The 15,000-nt window shown below is 39.2% G+C and overlaps 1 protein-coding gene across 1 annotated transcript in view; it reads right to left on the bottom strand.

Annotated features, from left to right (window-relative positions):
• LOC138040642 (uncharacterized) overlaps positions 1–5,018 on the bottom strand; it is a 5,402-nt gene extending 384 nt beyond the window's left edge. The window contains exons 1-5 of the mRNA XM_068886331.1: positions 5,012–5,018; positions 4,489–4,664; positions 3,965–4,051; positions 2,612–2,797; positions 1–1,303 (exon numbers count right to left, since the gene is read on the bottom strand). The exon at positions 1–1,303 is cut by the window's left edge and continues 384 nt beyond it. Of these exons, the coding sequence (XP_068742432.1) occupies positions 1,109–1,303; positions 2,612–2,797; positions 3,965–4,051; positions 4,489–4,664; positions 5,012–5,018 (651 nt within the window). The 3' untranslated portion in view covers positions 1–1,108. The remainder of the gene's footprint in view (positions 1,304–2,611; positions 2,798–3,964; positions 4,052–4,488; positions 4,665–5,011) is intronic.
• Positions 5,019–15,000: the final 9,982 nt, after the last annotated feature.

Genomic DNA, 15,000 nt, shown 5'->3' with positions numbered 1-15,000 from the left:
AATTCTGCAAACCAGAGTAGCATCGAACTATGTCAAATATGACTACCTTAAGTTAATGATCTGACAAAATAAGAGTGCTAGTAAGTTAATAGACCATTTTCGAATTCTCACGGCTGAACTGGATCTAGCATGAAATGGAGGCTAATGCGGGCAAATCTTTTCAAATGCAAATTAATTTGTCCTCATTAGCCTGCATTTCATTCTAGATCCAGTCCAACCGTTAGAATACGAAACTGGCCTATGGCATTGCGCGTACGCTTTTCAACTTGCGGTACATTTCTTTCCTATACGTTCTCTGCCAATCTGCGACGTGAAATGGCAAAATTTCAAGTTCAATCTAACGAAGATTCCCAAAGCAAACGTGTGAAATCAGATCGGGTTGCAATGGGATACGAAAACAAAGAAGAAAAACAATAGTCTTTCTGTCTTTTGTTTTCGTTCCACACCTCTTCAAGTTCATGAGCAAAGTTCTATTCCCCGCAGAGGACAGTGCGCGCAAATGTCAACTAATCAAAAAGTGCCGTAATTACGCTTTCCTCTTAATATTACAGAACGAGACTTTTTCTCGACTGTGAGTAAATTTCCTGGAAACAATAGGTATTCTGCGCGATGCGTAGTTTCAACACTGTTCCTCAAAATTCAGTGCCTTGATAGTTGAACAAACTGGAATAACCACGAAACACTTTGAGAAACATAAGCTAGCAATATTAAATGACGTTTTCGCAGAAGTCGTCGTCCTAGATTTTAAAGTCCCTATTAATGGTCCCACAAGGACGACAGGTAAAATGCAGCTTTAATTAATACACGATAATTTAATGTTAAATTACATGTTTTTTACAATGAAAAAGAGAGACAGACTGAACCAGCCACATGGATCCGTCTTTACTAAGAAAATGCATGCGACTCGTGGAATATTCCATGGTAGGCCACTCCGGACAGCGTTGCATATTAATTTAATATATATCTTATATACTTGAGCTTACTTGCAATGTAGTCATATTAATGTAATATAACATTACGTTATCTCCCATAGGAAGTACAACTTACAATGAATACTGATATCTTGTTGTTAAATTCTTAAACTGGAATCATTGTTCACTGTAACTTTTTAGTTACAAGTCAAAATTTTAATTTTCCATATGTCTGTGATTAGATCGTTTGCGACTCTGGAGCTTAATTCGTCCAGTAACAGCTTGGTTCGAAGAGAAGCATCTTCTATAGTCGGCGCATTGGAAATGAGGGTCTTCATCACCTCTGTTTTTGGTGGTTCAGTCTCGTCATTGTCAGCACGTTCATTTTGATCCTATAGAAATAAAAAAGCTGACAAACTGTTAATGCAGTTGTCGAAAAAGCAAGACAATAGTGATTCAGAATTCAATCCTCGCCGACGTAGCAAAATGAAGATGCAAACATTAATCAAGCTAGACCTTCACAAGAGCGCTTTTCAACGAGTGTCGTAAAACAAATACCAAAGCAATTACTGGGACCAATCACAGCAGGCGCAAACAGCGCAATGAACCAATCCAAATTCGCAACAATACGCCATTTCTGAGTTGCTGTTTGCCTTGGTTTCCAAGTTAGTCTTGGTGCTCAACTATCGAAGGAGAAATGAGTTTGATTTGCATAAGAATACGCAACTTATTTCCATTTGAATGGTTCTGCACCAGGACTCGCTTTGAAACTGAGGCATGTAGCAACTCGGAAATGGGCTATTCTAAGTAACTTGCTCAAAGCGCGGGAAAAATCGTGCGTTCAAGTCGCTATTGTTTTTGGTTTTTCTTCTCATTGGTTGATAAACTGGCGCGAGATTTTTAAACCAATCGCTAAGCGTAGCAATTGCAATCGTTTGATTACTTTCGACAGTCATTTGAAAACTGCTCTATCACCCGGCTTATTGTTGCAAGGACGTTTTAGCGACTACGGCGGCTGAGGCAACGAAAAAGCCGCTCCAAAATACCGTTTGGGTTACCTTTTTCATGGCTCTTCCATCCCATTCACTTCATACGACTAGATTGATTCGAACACTGAGTTTTTACGTAAACATGGAGAAATGATAAATTCACTGTTGTTTGCTCATATTTAATTTTAAAACTATAGATTTGGGTGATTTCACGTTTATATGGTTTACTTGATTTGTTGTTGTCGTTGTTGTTGTTGATTATATATCTCAGATAGTAAGCGCGCTGTGATTGGCTAAATAAGCGGGCCGTATTGTACAGTACTAGAAAGTTTTTCATGTCGTGTCTGTCAAGTAAACTTGTAAACTGACGGTGTTTGAATCTTGCAAGCCACTATTTCAAACAGCCAAGAAGATTTAGTTTTTCGCATTTTGACACGGCAATCTTTGTGGCTGTTGAACCTTCCGCTTGACTTAAACTAGCTTCCTAGCCCGTGCGCCGGATTAATCTCAGAGATATGATTAATATCTTACTAACCTCGTTTTCTCGGCCCGTAATGTAAGTTAACGGGAAAAAACTCGGTCCATAACTTATAGTACGGAACAAAGAGAGCGTAAGTAACGGAGAGATAAATTGCCATTGATGCAATCGATACTTCCCTATTTCGACCCATTTTTAGTACCCAAAAATGAATGAAAGTATCTTGTACTTACAAATCCCATGCGTTCCATTATTTTTTTCAAACACAAAATAAGTGTTTCTGTCTGATCTTTCAGCTCCCTCAGTTGCGTTACTACACTTCTGGCAGCCTGGAATTTATCGAGCTCGATTGTGGAGTTGTCCAGTAGCAAGATACATGTCTTCAATATACGATAGTTTGTCTTTAGGATTGTTAAAGGCTGAAATAAGGGAAACAAACGGTAAGCCACTGGCAGAAGTTAGCACACTTCTGTTCTATCCCATACGCTCGGGCCCTTCGCTGAGAGCTCTAACGTCTAGACAATATTTTGTTGTAGCCTCTTAATTCCAATGGCCGTATTTATACTACAGGACATCTTAGACGTCTTAGACGACTAGTATAAACACGGGAAATAAGGTGGACGCATTAAACGCCAGACGAATTAAACGTCTCAAGTTAAGTTCGTCTAAACGACGCACTTAACAGACGTCTTAGTCGTCTCAGACGTCTAAGCCGTCTAGTATAAAGACGAGACGCACTAAAATGGGACGCACTTAGCAATGAAATGCACACAGTCTCTTTGGTGATTAAATCCCAGTATCTTTTGAAGAAAATTGTGAGTTTGATTTCTAGCCGTCGAAGTTAAGTGCGTCCCGTATTTATATTAGCCAGACGTTTAACGTGTCTGGACGTCTTAGGCGTCTTCTAGTATAAATACGGCCAATCCTAACCGAATTCCCGCTCTTTTTCAGACTAATTTTAGATCTCTGATTGCACCTGATGTCAAAGCGGCCTTGTCGGAGCAATAGCGAAAAAGTCTTTTACGAATTCGACTCTTATTATGCAAAACATGAGCTACATTTTTCTATTGCTTTGGCACCAAAATGGCCGTCTTATCACGTGAGTGCAGCCAAAGAATTATTGAATGAATACACAGTTTAAGAATCTATGACCACGGACCTACAACACTCCAATAGATGATATCTCGCTCTCGTTGGACTATGTGATCGTCCTCTCAGACGAAACTGTCTACATTTAGAACACCTTTCCCGCCGGGTTCTGTGCCTCTAAACCAATCAAGACACACATGTGCATAATTTTATCAATGAAAACCAATGCGAAAATGAATCTTAAAATAATCAGGTCTGAAAAAACGTTCACTCAGTTGCAGATTGTCGTTCATTCCTGATGATGAACAGTTGAAATATTCATACAAGATACAATACATTATTTTAAAAATGGTGAATCAAACAAACAATTGAAGAGCGAGGAGAACGAGAAAGCCTCAAAATTGGAAACTCTTTTTATTCAAAGAATGTAGCTACTCTAGGAACGATAGCATAAATTGTTATGAAAGATAACGCTACTAAAAAAGAGTCCGATTCACCTTATCTGCAGTTTTATTGAAACTTCCAATGGGTAGAATAAAATCGACGTTACTGTCTTGGTAAGGATTTAGTGGCCATCGTCTGGACTGAGAGAAAAAGAAGACAAAATGGTTCAAATGAGATACATCTTCATAGTTATGGTACCATCAATGCATTATCCTGTCGTAGTTGTCATTATAGACCTTTTTAATTAATTATAAACACGGCATCCGGTTGTTGGCAGAAAACAAATGCTTAAGATTTGTTCGTAAAAACCAGTTTGGTATTTATTGCCTTTGTTTCTCATTTATCTTGTACGCAAAATAAACCAAAACAAAATGAATAAATTTTGGGATGCTGATCCAATATGAAACTGAACTACGAATTGAACCAACGACCCAGCTTTAATGGGAGGTATCAGCATCAATCAATAAACGACTAAGGATTAGTTGGATTACTTGTAATATCTGGTTAACGACCCTGCAAAATCTCTCGACAAATATTACTAGTAAACGGGAAATTTATCAGTTCAAATGAAACTTACTACTTCTTGGCTTATAGCAGTGCTTCTTCGCGCCAATTCATGGGATAAAACCAAGGCACTTCTCAGGAGTAAACGAATTCTGTTATTCCTTTGACAAACTGGAACACTTTTCTTAATCGGAAAAGACTTTGTGAAGGCGACTACATGGAAAGCGAAGTAACATACAGTCAAGATTCCTGAAAACAAAAGTAAGAAATAAATGCTATTTTAATCCGAAACTAACCGTTCGTTCTAAATAATCTTCTTCTTATTAGACTGTATCGAGGTTCTCACTCTTAATTCTTTAATTTTAATTTTATGAATGGTATGTTCAATAGCCAACAAACATAAAAGCAAGTCATATATACGTAAATATATTAGATACAGCTCCAGTACTAAAATAAAAATCCACCTCTGTGTTTACTTCGAGGAAAAGGTTGCGGTGGGAACCGTAGCGACTCGCTACAAAAACAGGGGAAATAGTTTAAAACAGCTTCAGAATCACACTCAGTTCATTCTAATCAAGTTTTAAAAGTCCTCTTACCTCGCATGATGTACAAATCAATTTAAGAATCCTTTTCAACTAGTTTACTAGAGACTTTTTTCAACGAAGTTGCTTTATCAATCAACAGTCACCTTTCCTGCCCATCCAGGGTGAATTCACCTTTTTTCAATGGTAAAGAGTTGAGTAATTTTTCCATATTTGGGATTTCATAACGTCAAAAATTGTCCCTATCAGTTGACTTCCCGCTCGTGGGCTGCCCATTCTCCCTTTTAACAAACCGGCCTTACAGAAAATAACTATTTGTAGATTATGACTTTTAGTTTTGTCTTGAGTAATTCCAAGTACCTGTCTGGTCCGAGATTCGGAATTCTTTTCCTGTAGTTGGTTACATGAAATTGCGGCCTCAATCTCGATCCGTTTTTCTGCGGAACCTTCGACTGTGAAAAACATAGAAAGATGAAGACTGAGCGTATTGTTAACATTGTTAATTCGTGACACATAAAATGAAGAAAGAGCTAATTTTGTAAATTTCAAATTTTCTAGGAGTTATTTAAAGATATCAAGCAAAGAGTATTATATTCTTTTCTCAACCTGTGCTTGTTTTAATGCGAATTGTATAATTCCAAAAACTGCCTTGGTCATTGAAAATTCGGAGAGAGAACAGGTAAACCATTTTGTCCTGCTAACTTATACCTACGTGAAATAGAGGGAAGGACAAGGAGAGAAACGATCGCTTGTTTTATGATGGGCAAGCAACACGAAGGAAACCATCACTGATACATGCATATTTAGTAAATTCCCTTCAGTTGTAAAGACAAGCTTTGATAATACGTCCTCCCCATTCGATGATTTTTTAACTGGGTTGCTTAAAGATACGCATGAATATCACTTGCCATCTTTCCGATGTTTTTCCTTAGCTCGTAGTTGAGTAAAGTTGATTCTATGTCATGTCTTGTGTCACATTCACCTACAAGGAAACACGGTGTGGACAACAGCCGCAAAGCCAAGTATTCTTGGGATAGTAATTTGAATGCATAATTAAGAAGGTGGCTATATTTCCAAGAAATCAGTCCCACCTGCCTTGGCATAACCCTTTGTTGAATCGAAATAACTACGTTTGGATGAAGAAAACAGTATGGATAGTCTACCTATTTTTTATTTCTGAAGAAGGGATTTCGTTGTTCATAACGAAAACATGACGCTAGGAACGGTTCGCTAGTTTAGAATTTTCCATTGCCGTTTTAATAGCAATTTAACCGAACCAACGCCGATTTTCTCTTCAAATAGAATCTTCAAGATCATGTGACGCCTTGAACAGATCGGCATACTCCTGTAAAGAAAGGCAAGCGGCATAGCTTGGCAGTGAAATCATATAGAAATTGTGCCTGCTTTGCGTAGCACGGGAATGTTTTGACCCATGAGGACGTCTACAAGGAAGCCGGATCAAGGAGATTGGTGAATAGTTAAGTGGGGAATTATTATCAGCCGCAAGGAACACATGGCATCGCCAAAGGAATAAAAGCAAACATTATGGAATGAAGGTAAAATAGAAAATGACTTGATTTCCATTCACTCATATCTCAGACCAAGCTTACAAATTCTGGCCAAACGTTTTCCGTGGCAAAAACGTTCTCCGTTTTCCATGGGTGACTTAAAATGGCCGAACAAAAAGGTTGTTTCAGAGGCCAGGGATTCTCTTTGTTTAGCGGAAACATTCATAATATATCCCCTTTTGGAAATCAGATTCGTTTTTCGACTGATAATCGATAAATTAAGGGGAAGTTATCTCGAAACTAGAAACTTTTGTCCTCTGAATCTATAAGTGGGGAAAACCAGGCCATGGTTAGGTTGCTTTAAGGATCATTAAATAAAGATAAAATATAAGTGACGTTGATAACATTTTATTGAAAGTTTCGATTCGGGAACGATCGCAAAATTGTCCACATCACATTTTTTTTTTAAATACATATCACCGAGCTCACATTTTTTTTTTAATACATATCATGTACCGAGTCTAAACGTCTAAGAAAAATATGATCGCTATCAACTAACGGAGTTTGAAATTTCTGTATATAAATTCAAAACAAACTCATGGGCTTAGTCTTAATAATTCGGAACGGTTGGAACAACTTCTAACTATGAACTTGCATTTTGGAATGACATTAACAGTAGTTGACTCTCTCGTAACAAAAGCCGTCGACTTTGCAGGGACGTCACCTCAAAATAGAACTTTGCTCTAGTAAAAGTATTTCGCGATTATTCCATCTCGTTCACGTCGTACAATGTGGGCGAAGTTTCCTAAAAATAAATTGGTACAAGCGGTTTCAGACTGAAAATAGAGAATGAAAGGTTCTCTGTTGCATGCTCACGTTGTCGTCAAAACTAAAATTTAGTGATTTCATGTCGTCGTCACGCAGAGAACCGCAAAAATATGATCTAAAATCCGTGCCGCACGTGCAGCACGATTATATATGCTCTTCTAACCAATGATATCATTGTTTTGTGGCGTTTTCGTCGACGTCGTCGTCGTAGATTCTAAGCTCCCCATTTGCTTCCTAAGGAAAACTGAACGCGGAAAGAAAATCCTTTGATTTAGTTACTATATCCAAAACATTGTTAGGCAATGAGTTCCATTCTTTAATAGTTCGACATTAGAATTAGTTTCTGTAAGCTTTACTGTTTGGTTTCAATTCAGTGAACTTGTCTTTGTGAAAGGATCGTAGTTCCAATGCGAATTCACCATCAATGGCTTTATGGAGTAGCGTGAGGTGGGTAATATTCCTTCTGTTCTGAAGGGGAGGCCGGTTCAGATCCTTTAGTAAATTTACAACAGTTCCAGGTGTTGGCTTCCAACAATCAATTAATCAACCTCTTAAGCTTGTACGTTTTGTTTTTCCATTTCAGACCACGTGATGTTCCCAAGAGAACAGTTTCTTTCAGATGTTCTCTTATGCATGTGCTTATGTACGAATAACTTATCAAAAAACAAAAGAAGAATTCCTTTGAAAACATCACGTAGGGTGCGTTCGATTGACTGTATTCCGGAATAGGAATACATGGAATACAAGTTGGAAATCCTTTGTTTTTGCGGAGATTCACATTAAAATTGTCAAACATTTTCTGAAATGCTATTTAAAACACATTTTATCATCCTTGCAGCTTCAAAACGCGCCAAACATACCGTTTTAATCATCACTCCACGTATTCTTATTCCGGAATAGGGTCAATCGAACGCGCCCGTAGTCTGAAATGGGAAAACAAAACGTACAAGGTAAAGAGGTCAATTCTTCACAAATCGTTTTGGTGCAGCTTCTGTTTGCTTAACAAGCATGACCATCGAAAGATCCCATACGGCTGGGCTTGCATATTCAAAATGAGGTTGCACTAATGCTTTGTAGGCTATATCTTTCGGGGCAGTTACCAAGATTTCTTCGCAGGAAGCCAAGGGTTTGGTTTGCTCTGTTTACCTTACCACTATCAATGTGGTTAATGTGGTAGTCCAGTGTCTGGAATAGCTAGCTCACCACCAAGATATGTATAGTGAGACAATGATTTCAGTGAGTGGCCCATTAATTTAGAATAAAAATAATAATAACAGGTTCACACCTTCTGGTTATTCTCATGACAAAACATTTAGTTGGATTAATTAAATTGCATCAGCCGTATCTGTGACCAGTATTCTATGCATGTGGAGTTGTTCAGCCTCACTTGTTCACTCTGTAATACTATAAAAGATGGTATCATCTGCAAAATGGTGTGTGGTAGACGGGCATGCAATTATCACCAATGTCATTTATATATAAGAGGAACATCAAGGATCCTAAGACATTTTCTTGAGGGACACCACATCAACTGTAGGAGATGAGACACCATCAACTACAACAGACTGTTCCCTGGGTGTAAGCCAGTTGGTTAGCCAGCGCGTTAGAGATGGCCACGTAATAATCAAGTTTGTTAGTTAGTCTCTGATGGGGAACAACATCGAAGTCTTTGATAAAGTCCACAATGATGAGGTCTGATTGATCACTATTATCAAGAGCCTTGTCTATTTACAACAACAACAACAACAACATTTACTTTATTGATACAAAAATTTAGAGAATATGACTGACCCACAGGTAGCCTCAGCTAATTTAGGCGGGCCAGAGTTACAGTTTACTTAAGGATGAGTTATAAATAAAAAGAAAACCGGAAGAACGATACTTGCGGAGATTATCGCTCTGGGTCATAATTAAGATAAAATTTTAGATACGTCCAACTGGTTCGAGCTCCCGTCCCAGTCTCGTCCCATTTCCTCAATTGTAGTTATTAGCTGGGTTTCACACGAGAACTTACTTATGTTAACAAAACCAAGAGATCTGTACGCTCTGCGTACATGTACATTTGGAATTCTTTTACCTTTTTTTGCTGTCCCCTCTATAAAAACCGTGAACCGGATGAAATGGAAGGGTTAACGCTGGCGACGGAAGAATGGGTACGAGCAATATTTACCCAAATGACTCTGTAGCGCTTTTGTTTTTTCATAGGACTAAAGACAGCAATTTACAGCAAGTTATTGCGTCTGTGGTTTTTGCTAGTGCGCATGCTTGTATCGCTAGTAAATCCAGCCTTTAGGTGTCAAGGAAGACGTGAGCATACGACGAATACGTTTTTCAGTTTTCTCGCTTAACGTCAACGCCCGCTATTTAATTGCTGGTTTTATTCCTGGGTTATTGGAAACATTTAGCTTGCGAAAAGAGTTGCAAAATTCAGAAGTTTTTGGCTCTCAATGGTCGGCGTTTTTGAGAAGTTGCTTGAAAGCTGCAGACCCTTAGCAAGAAATGAGCACATAGAGCGACTTTTGAATGACCTTGAAAAAAGTGTACGCAATTTGTTTCATGGACCAATGTTTGGGAAGATTAAAACAAAGCTTCTCCTTATTCCCGCCAAGGAAACTCCTAATATGGGCAGTAAACAGTTCGATTGCCCATTCACATTGCTGCATTTCAAATGACGTCAGAGCGAAACTTTCCAGAAAGCTCCATGGAAAGAAGACGTTGTTTGCATCGGCGTTCGCTAAGGCGGCGAAAGACGAGATACAAAAACCCTCAACTTCGCGCGCAACATTGTTTCGTTGCAAGTTTGGGTTTTGGGTTTGTCTCCCGTTTTTCACCTTGCATGATCAACTTGTCGAGCAACAAAAACATTTGTTGCGGGTTGAAGAAAGTTGTTGCGAAAAGTAGAGCGCGGATCTACTCTGAGCAACAAATTTTGGCTTTGTTGCTCGTTTTTCATCAAGCTTACAACTTGTCGCGCAACAAATGCGCTCGTGCACTAGCAAATCAACCAATCAGCGCCGTGCATTTCATCAACCCGCAACAAATGTTTTACTTGCGGGTCAAGTTGATCACGCAAGGTGAAAAACGGGAAACATCGACCAAAACTTGCAACGAAACAATGTTGCGCGACAAGTTGAGGGTTTTTGTATCTCGTATTTCGCCGCCTTAAGCCATTGAAAATTCGCGCTCATTTGTTTTTGTTCGATAAGCCAATTTAATGTTTTGAATTTTTGTTTACGTTCTGTTTTTACGTTTAATTTTCAAGGTCATATGAAAGTCGCTCTATAAGACAAGTTCTTTAAATTAAGTTTGGCAAAACGCCGGGAGATTTCAAATTCTGCCTGACGCTTCTCGTTTGCCTTTAATGAGATGCTAAATCTCCTTTTTTTTTAAATCTCCAGTTAGCAAAATACTTAGCAATTATCCCGGAATTAAACTGTTAAGAAGGGCGTGGAAGTGTAGTGAGAACATTAAAAATCTCTCGTCGGTGTCATTTCACGTCGTGGCAAGAAAGGGCAGCAAAATGTAAAGCGAAACTACAGGATGTAAAGTCTTTGGGGCCGTTGATACGAGAGAAAATAAGCCGCGGCTTCCTCTGGCCGCGGCGTACATAGTACGCGGAAGGAACTATTCTCCCAGCCGCGGCTTGAGAAAGCCGTGTACGTAGATTTTGTACCATTTATACGGGATGTTCGCGTCTTATGTAAGCCGCGGCTTATTTTCTCTCGTATAAACGGCCCTATTGTTTTTTCTCAGTAAACCTATTACTTCCGGTTCCTTCCTTTCTCTCTGCCAAAGACTCAGTTGTTGGTTAACTTCTTTAATTTTGCGCCATCTTCTCACATGATCAACTGAGTCTTGCTCGATGTTACGCCCACAGGTGCATGAAATCGGCTCTGACCTCGACATTGGCTTGATTGAAACTGCCTAAATAATTACCTGGCTGCCTTCTTTCCTAAATCATTTTGTATGCTAACTTCAAGAAAACTAATTGAGTCCGCATTCTTATAAACCAAGCTTTTGCGTCCGTACAACATACCATCTTTGCCTAGGCAAGAATGAAATATCTGTTGAGAAGCATTTACGTATATTGCTCTTCGGTGGCTGTATCAAACCCCAATGACATGTTTTCTTTTCTATGATTCATTTATATATTCATTAAACTTTGCTCAAGGCTTAGAGCAGTGTAGCCTTTTGTCCTAGAGATTTTCATTTTCCACTCTGTTTGAAAAGGCAAATCAAACTGACTTTTTTATTAACAATTTCTTTGTAACTGAAAGTAATAATTACAATTTCAAACTTTGAAATGTCACAAAATCAGTTTCGACATTACAGTATTTGTTTAAAATAAACTTTGCTCCAATGAAACTGACTTTCGCGTTTCCAAAGACCCGCGCTGAATAAAATGGATGAAACATGAAAAAGAAAGGGTTTTGAAAGGCCGAATCCGGGAAGAAATTAAGGAAAAATTCATAAAAAATAATAGATATAACAGGTTTTCTTTCTAGAATAGTTCTATTTTAACAAAGAATTTAAAATTGTACATTTCATGAATCATACATGACCGCCCAACCATTTTGAATAGGCGGAAGCAACCTCGTTGCCAGGACCTTTCCTGGGAACGAGGCTGTCAGCGAAAGATGGCTCATCAACAGTGTAAAAACCTAGTTTTTTCTAACTCTCCATTTGAACCAACACACGATCAGATGACTATTCATTTGTAAATAGTTAACTGACTGCTGCACTGGCCTTTAATACTTAGCCCAGCCTGTGCTGAACAACAGCCCCGTTATTATTGAAAACAGTAGTCAGTTAACATTACTTGCCACATTATAGCTTACTGCCTGCTTCCCGCCAGGAAAAGCCCCCCTTTGGGAGGAAACCTGATCCCTCCCGAATGCAGCGTCAGGCATTACAAACAACCTCGAGGGAGAGGGGTTGAAAACTTGTACTACACAGTAACGCTCATATAAGTAATAGATACTAAATAAAACTTGAGCAAATACAAGAACCGCGCAGCAGCACAGTCAGTGTAGACTGATTTTACTTCATCCAGTCCCTCCCTTATTTCTGATCTGCACTACCATGGTCACTGTCAAAATGGTAGTCAACCGTGAAAACAACAATTTGCTGCTATTCTGCGAAACGCAGCAAATAACAAGTTTTCTCTAATTCTCCATTTGAACCAACACACAATCAGATGACTATTCATTTGCAAATAGGGAACTGACTGCTGCACTGGGTTAATACTTAGATAACAAAGAAAGAGACCAAATTCACATTGAAACAGTTATTGGAAATTCAAATTCCCAAGGATTTTGAAACAAGTAAACGGGACTCAATGCAATCTTCGACATAGCTATCTTTAGCTGAATCTGATCGCAACCTTCCATGGCGCTTCCAACACCGATCAGACACCTGCGCATTAGCTGCAGTAGTAGCACCACCTGCTCGAAATGAGTGTAGACTAAGATTAGCCTGATCAGGCATAAATTCCTTGAGTAACCTAACAATGGGCTCTCTTGCTCTGGTATAGCTGAGTGGTTTCACCTTCTGTATAAGTTTGAAACCTGACTTCGTCTTAACTATTGGCTTAAACAAATAATCTGAACTCTTATATATAGCATCAATACCTGCTAAAGTAAGGTATTTCTCAAGATTCATGACCGGACATCTACTGTCTATCTTCCCTTTCGGAAACACTGCCAATTAATGTACACAGCTATAAGTCTGAACTTGAGTCTATCTCCATGGAAAATGGAATCACAGATTCGATCTCGAACGATGGCAGGTGCACTGAATTCAGGAATACCAACCCAATCAGTGACACACTTAGCCAGGTGTATGCCATCAGGACATATGTGTGGCCAAGAAACGGCCCCTCTCCAATAGGGGAAAATCAGTGTCCCCCTGGCTTGAAAATTCTGAAAATGCCGTCACACTCTAATGATTTGACATGGAGGGGGTACTACCCAATTGTTTTCCCCTTTCCAATCTTGTAGGAAAGTATCGATCGCTTCTTACCCTGGATTCCAGAAACGGGAATTAAATCTACTGCATTTGGCGTTAAATGAAGTAGCAAAACGATCGACCGTGAAAGGGCCCCACATATTATTAATCCATTGAAAGATATGCGGTTGTATTCCCCAGTCATCCACATCTGTAAGCTTCTGAGATAACCAGCTATGTGATTCTCCCCTCTTCGCACTCAAACTGGGATGATTGAGATAGAATGCCTGGCACACATAAACGCGATATCTTCTGCAATGGACTGTAAATCAAGTTTCATGCTACCTTTCACAATGATGAGCACAATGTATTGATTGTCAGTATGCCACTGTACACGATCGGTCCCCTTAAAGTGCCCCTGTGATAAAAAAAAACACTTCCTTTTTTCCTTTAGATTTTGAAAGTGTGTTTGCTTAACACCTGACTGGCAAAATTTTGAGCTTTGATTTTTATCCAAAGGCCGTTTACTTTGAGTGTAAGTTTTGGATTTCACGGTCCGCCATTACTCAAGTTCAAAACTGACCGATTGGACCTCAGACGGTTGGGTCCAGGGAAAAGTGACGTCAGAGGCTCACTAGCTTAAAATTTCAGCATGTGAACGCAGCTTATTATATATGCAAGGCGTGAGTTTAAAATTCTGAAAGCCCAAAACCCCCGTGCTGCATATTAATTCTGCGGCGTACACACACGTATGGCATTCTTAAACTAGTGAGCCTTTGATGTCATTTTCTCCTGGATCCAGCTCTCTCAAGAACATAATGTTAGTAATGGCGGACCATTAAATAGGGAAATTACAGTTAAAATAAAGAGGTGTCTTTTTGAAATCAAGGCTTAAAACGTGGGTCACTTAGTGTTTTGTTAACATAGTTTTGAAATCCAAAGAAAAATATGAATTGATTTTTTGGTCACAGGGGCACTTTAAAGAATTTCCGGCAGATAACAACATATTATGTAGAGCTTTAACCTCCCTCCATGTGGAACTCCTAACCTTTTCAGAAAATGCCCACTGGCATTGGGAGACCAGCTGTTGCTTTGTGGTTATAATGTAACCGTCATAGCATAAAGTTGACGCATCGGAATACACTACAGAATCAAAAGCAACAAGTTTATCAAATAACTTCGTACCATTTAAGTTGTTCACATTTTTGTCCCAAAAGGTCAATTCCTCAATCAATTTGGTCGAGCAAGGAACGATTGAATCCCATGACTGGCTGCAAGTCGTCTCAATTGCATAATATAAGTGCCTTGTCTGTAAATAGACCATAGGACCAATTGCGTTTGACATGCATACTGATCATGTGGCCAGTTACCTGAGCTAACTGTTTCTGCTGTTTCGCAGTAAGAGCATAAGGGTTGGCCAAGATGTCTTAAGCTTAGCGACCCTAGTTTCCGTAACATATCAACGGTTCTCTGTCATATTGAAAATGTGACTGAACAAGAGACGGTTCCCACTTGCACTTACTGTCGCTTAAGAGGAAGCCCAGTCGGCCCAGATCATTGCAAATATCTTTGGCACCAGCAGATGCCAATACGTTTGAAGCAGCCCCGCCTAGACCATCGTCTAACGTCAATGTAAGGAGAAAAGGTGTTGAAAGGTAAGTTCTTTCGGTTACAGAGACGGATTACTAATCTCTAGTTGTTGGAGCAAAACTCTATGAAATAAAACTTGAGAAAATACAAGAACCGCACAGCAGCACAGTC

This window comes from Montipora capricornis, chromosome 3, assembly GCF_036669925.1.
Source record: "Montipora capricornis isolate CH-2021 chromosome 3, ASM3666992v2, whole genome shotgun sequence".
In the NCBI taxonomy this organism is placed as follows: Eukaryota; Metazoa; Cnidaria; class Anthozoa; order Scleractinia; family Acroporidae; genus Montipora; species Montipora capricornis.
This window is presented reverse-complemented; position numbering and strand designations above follow the sequence as displayed.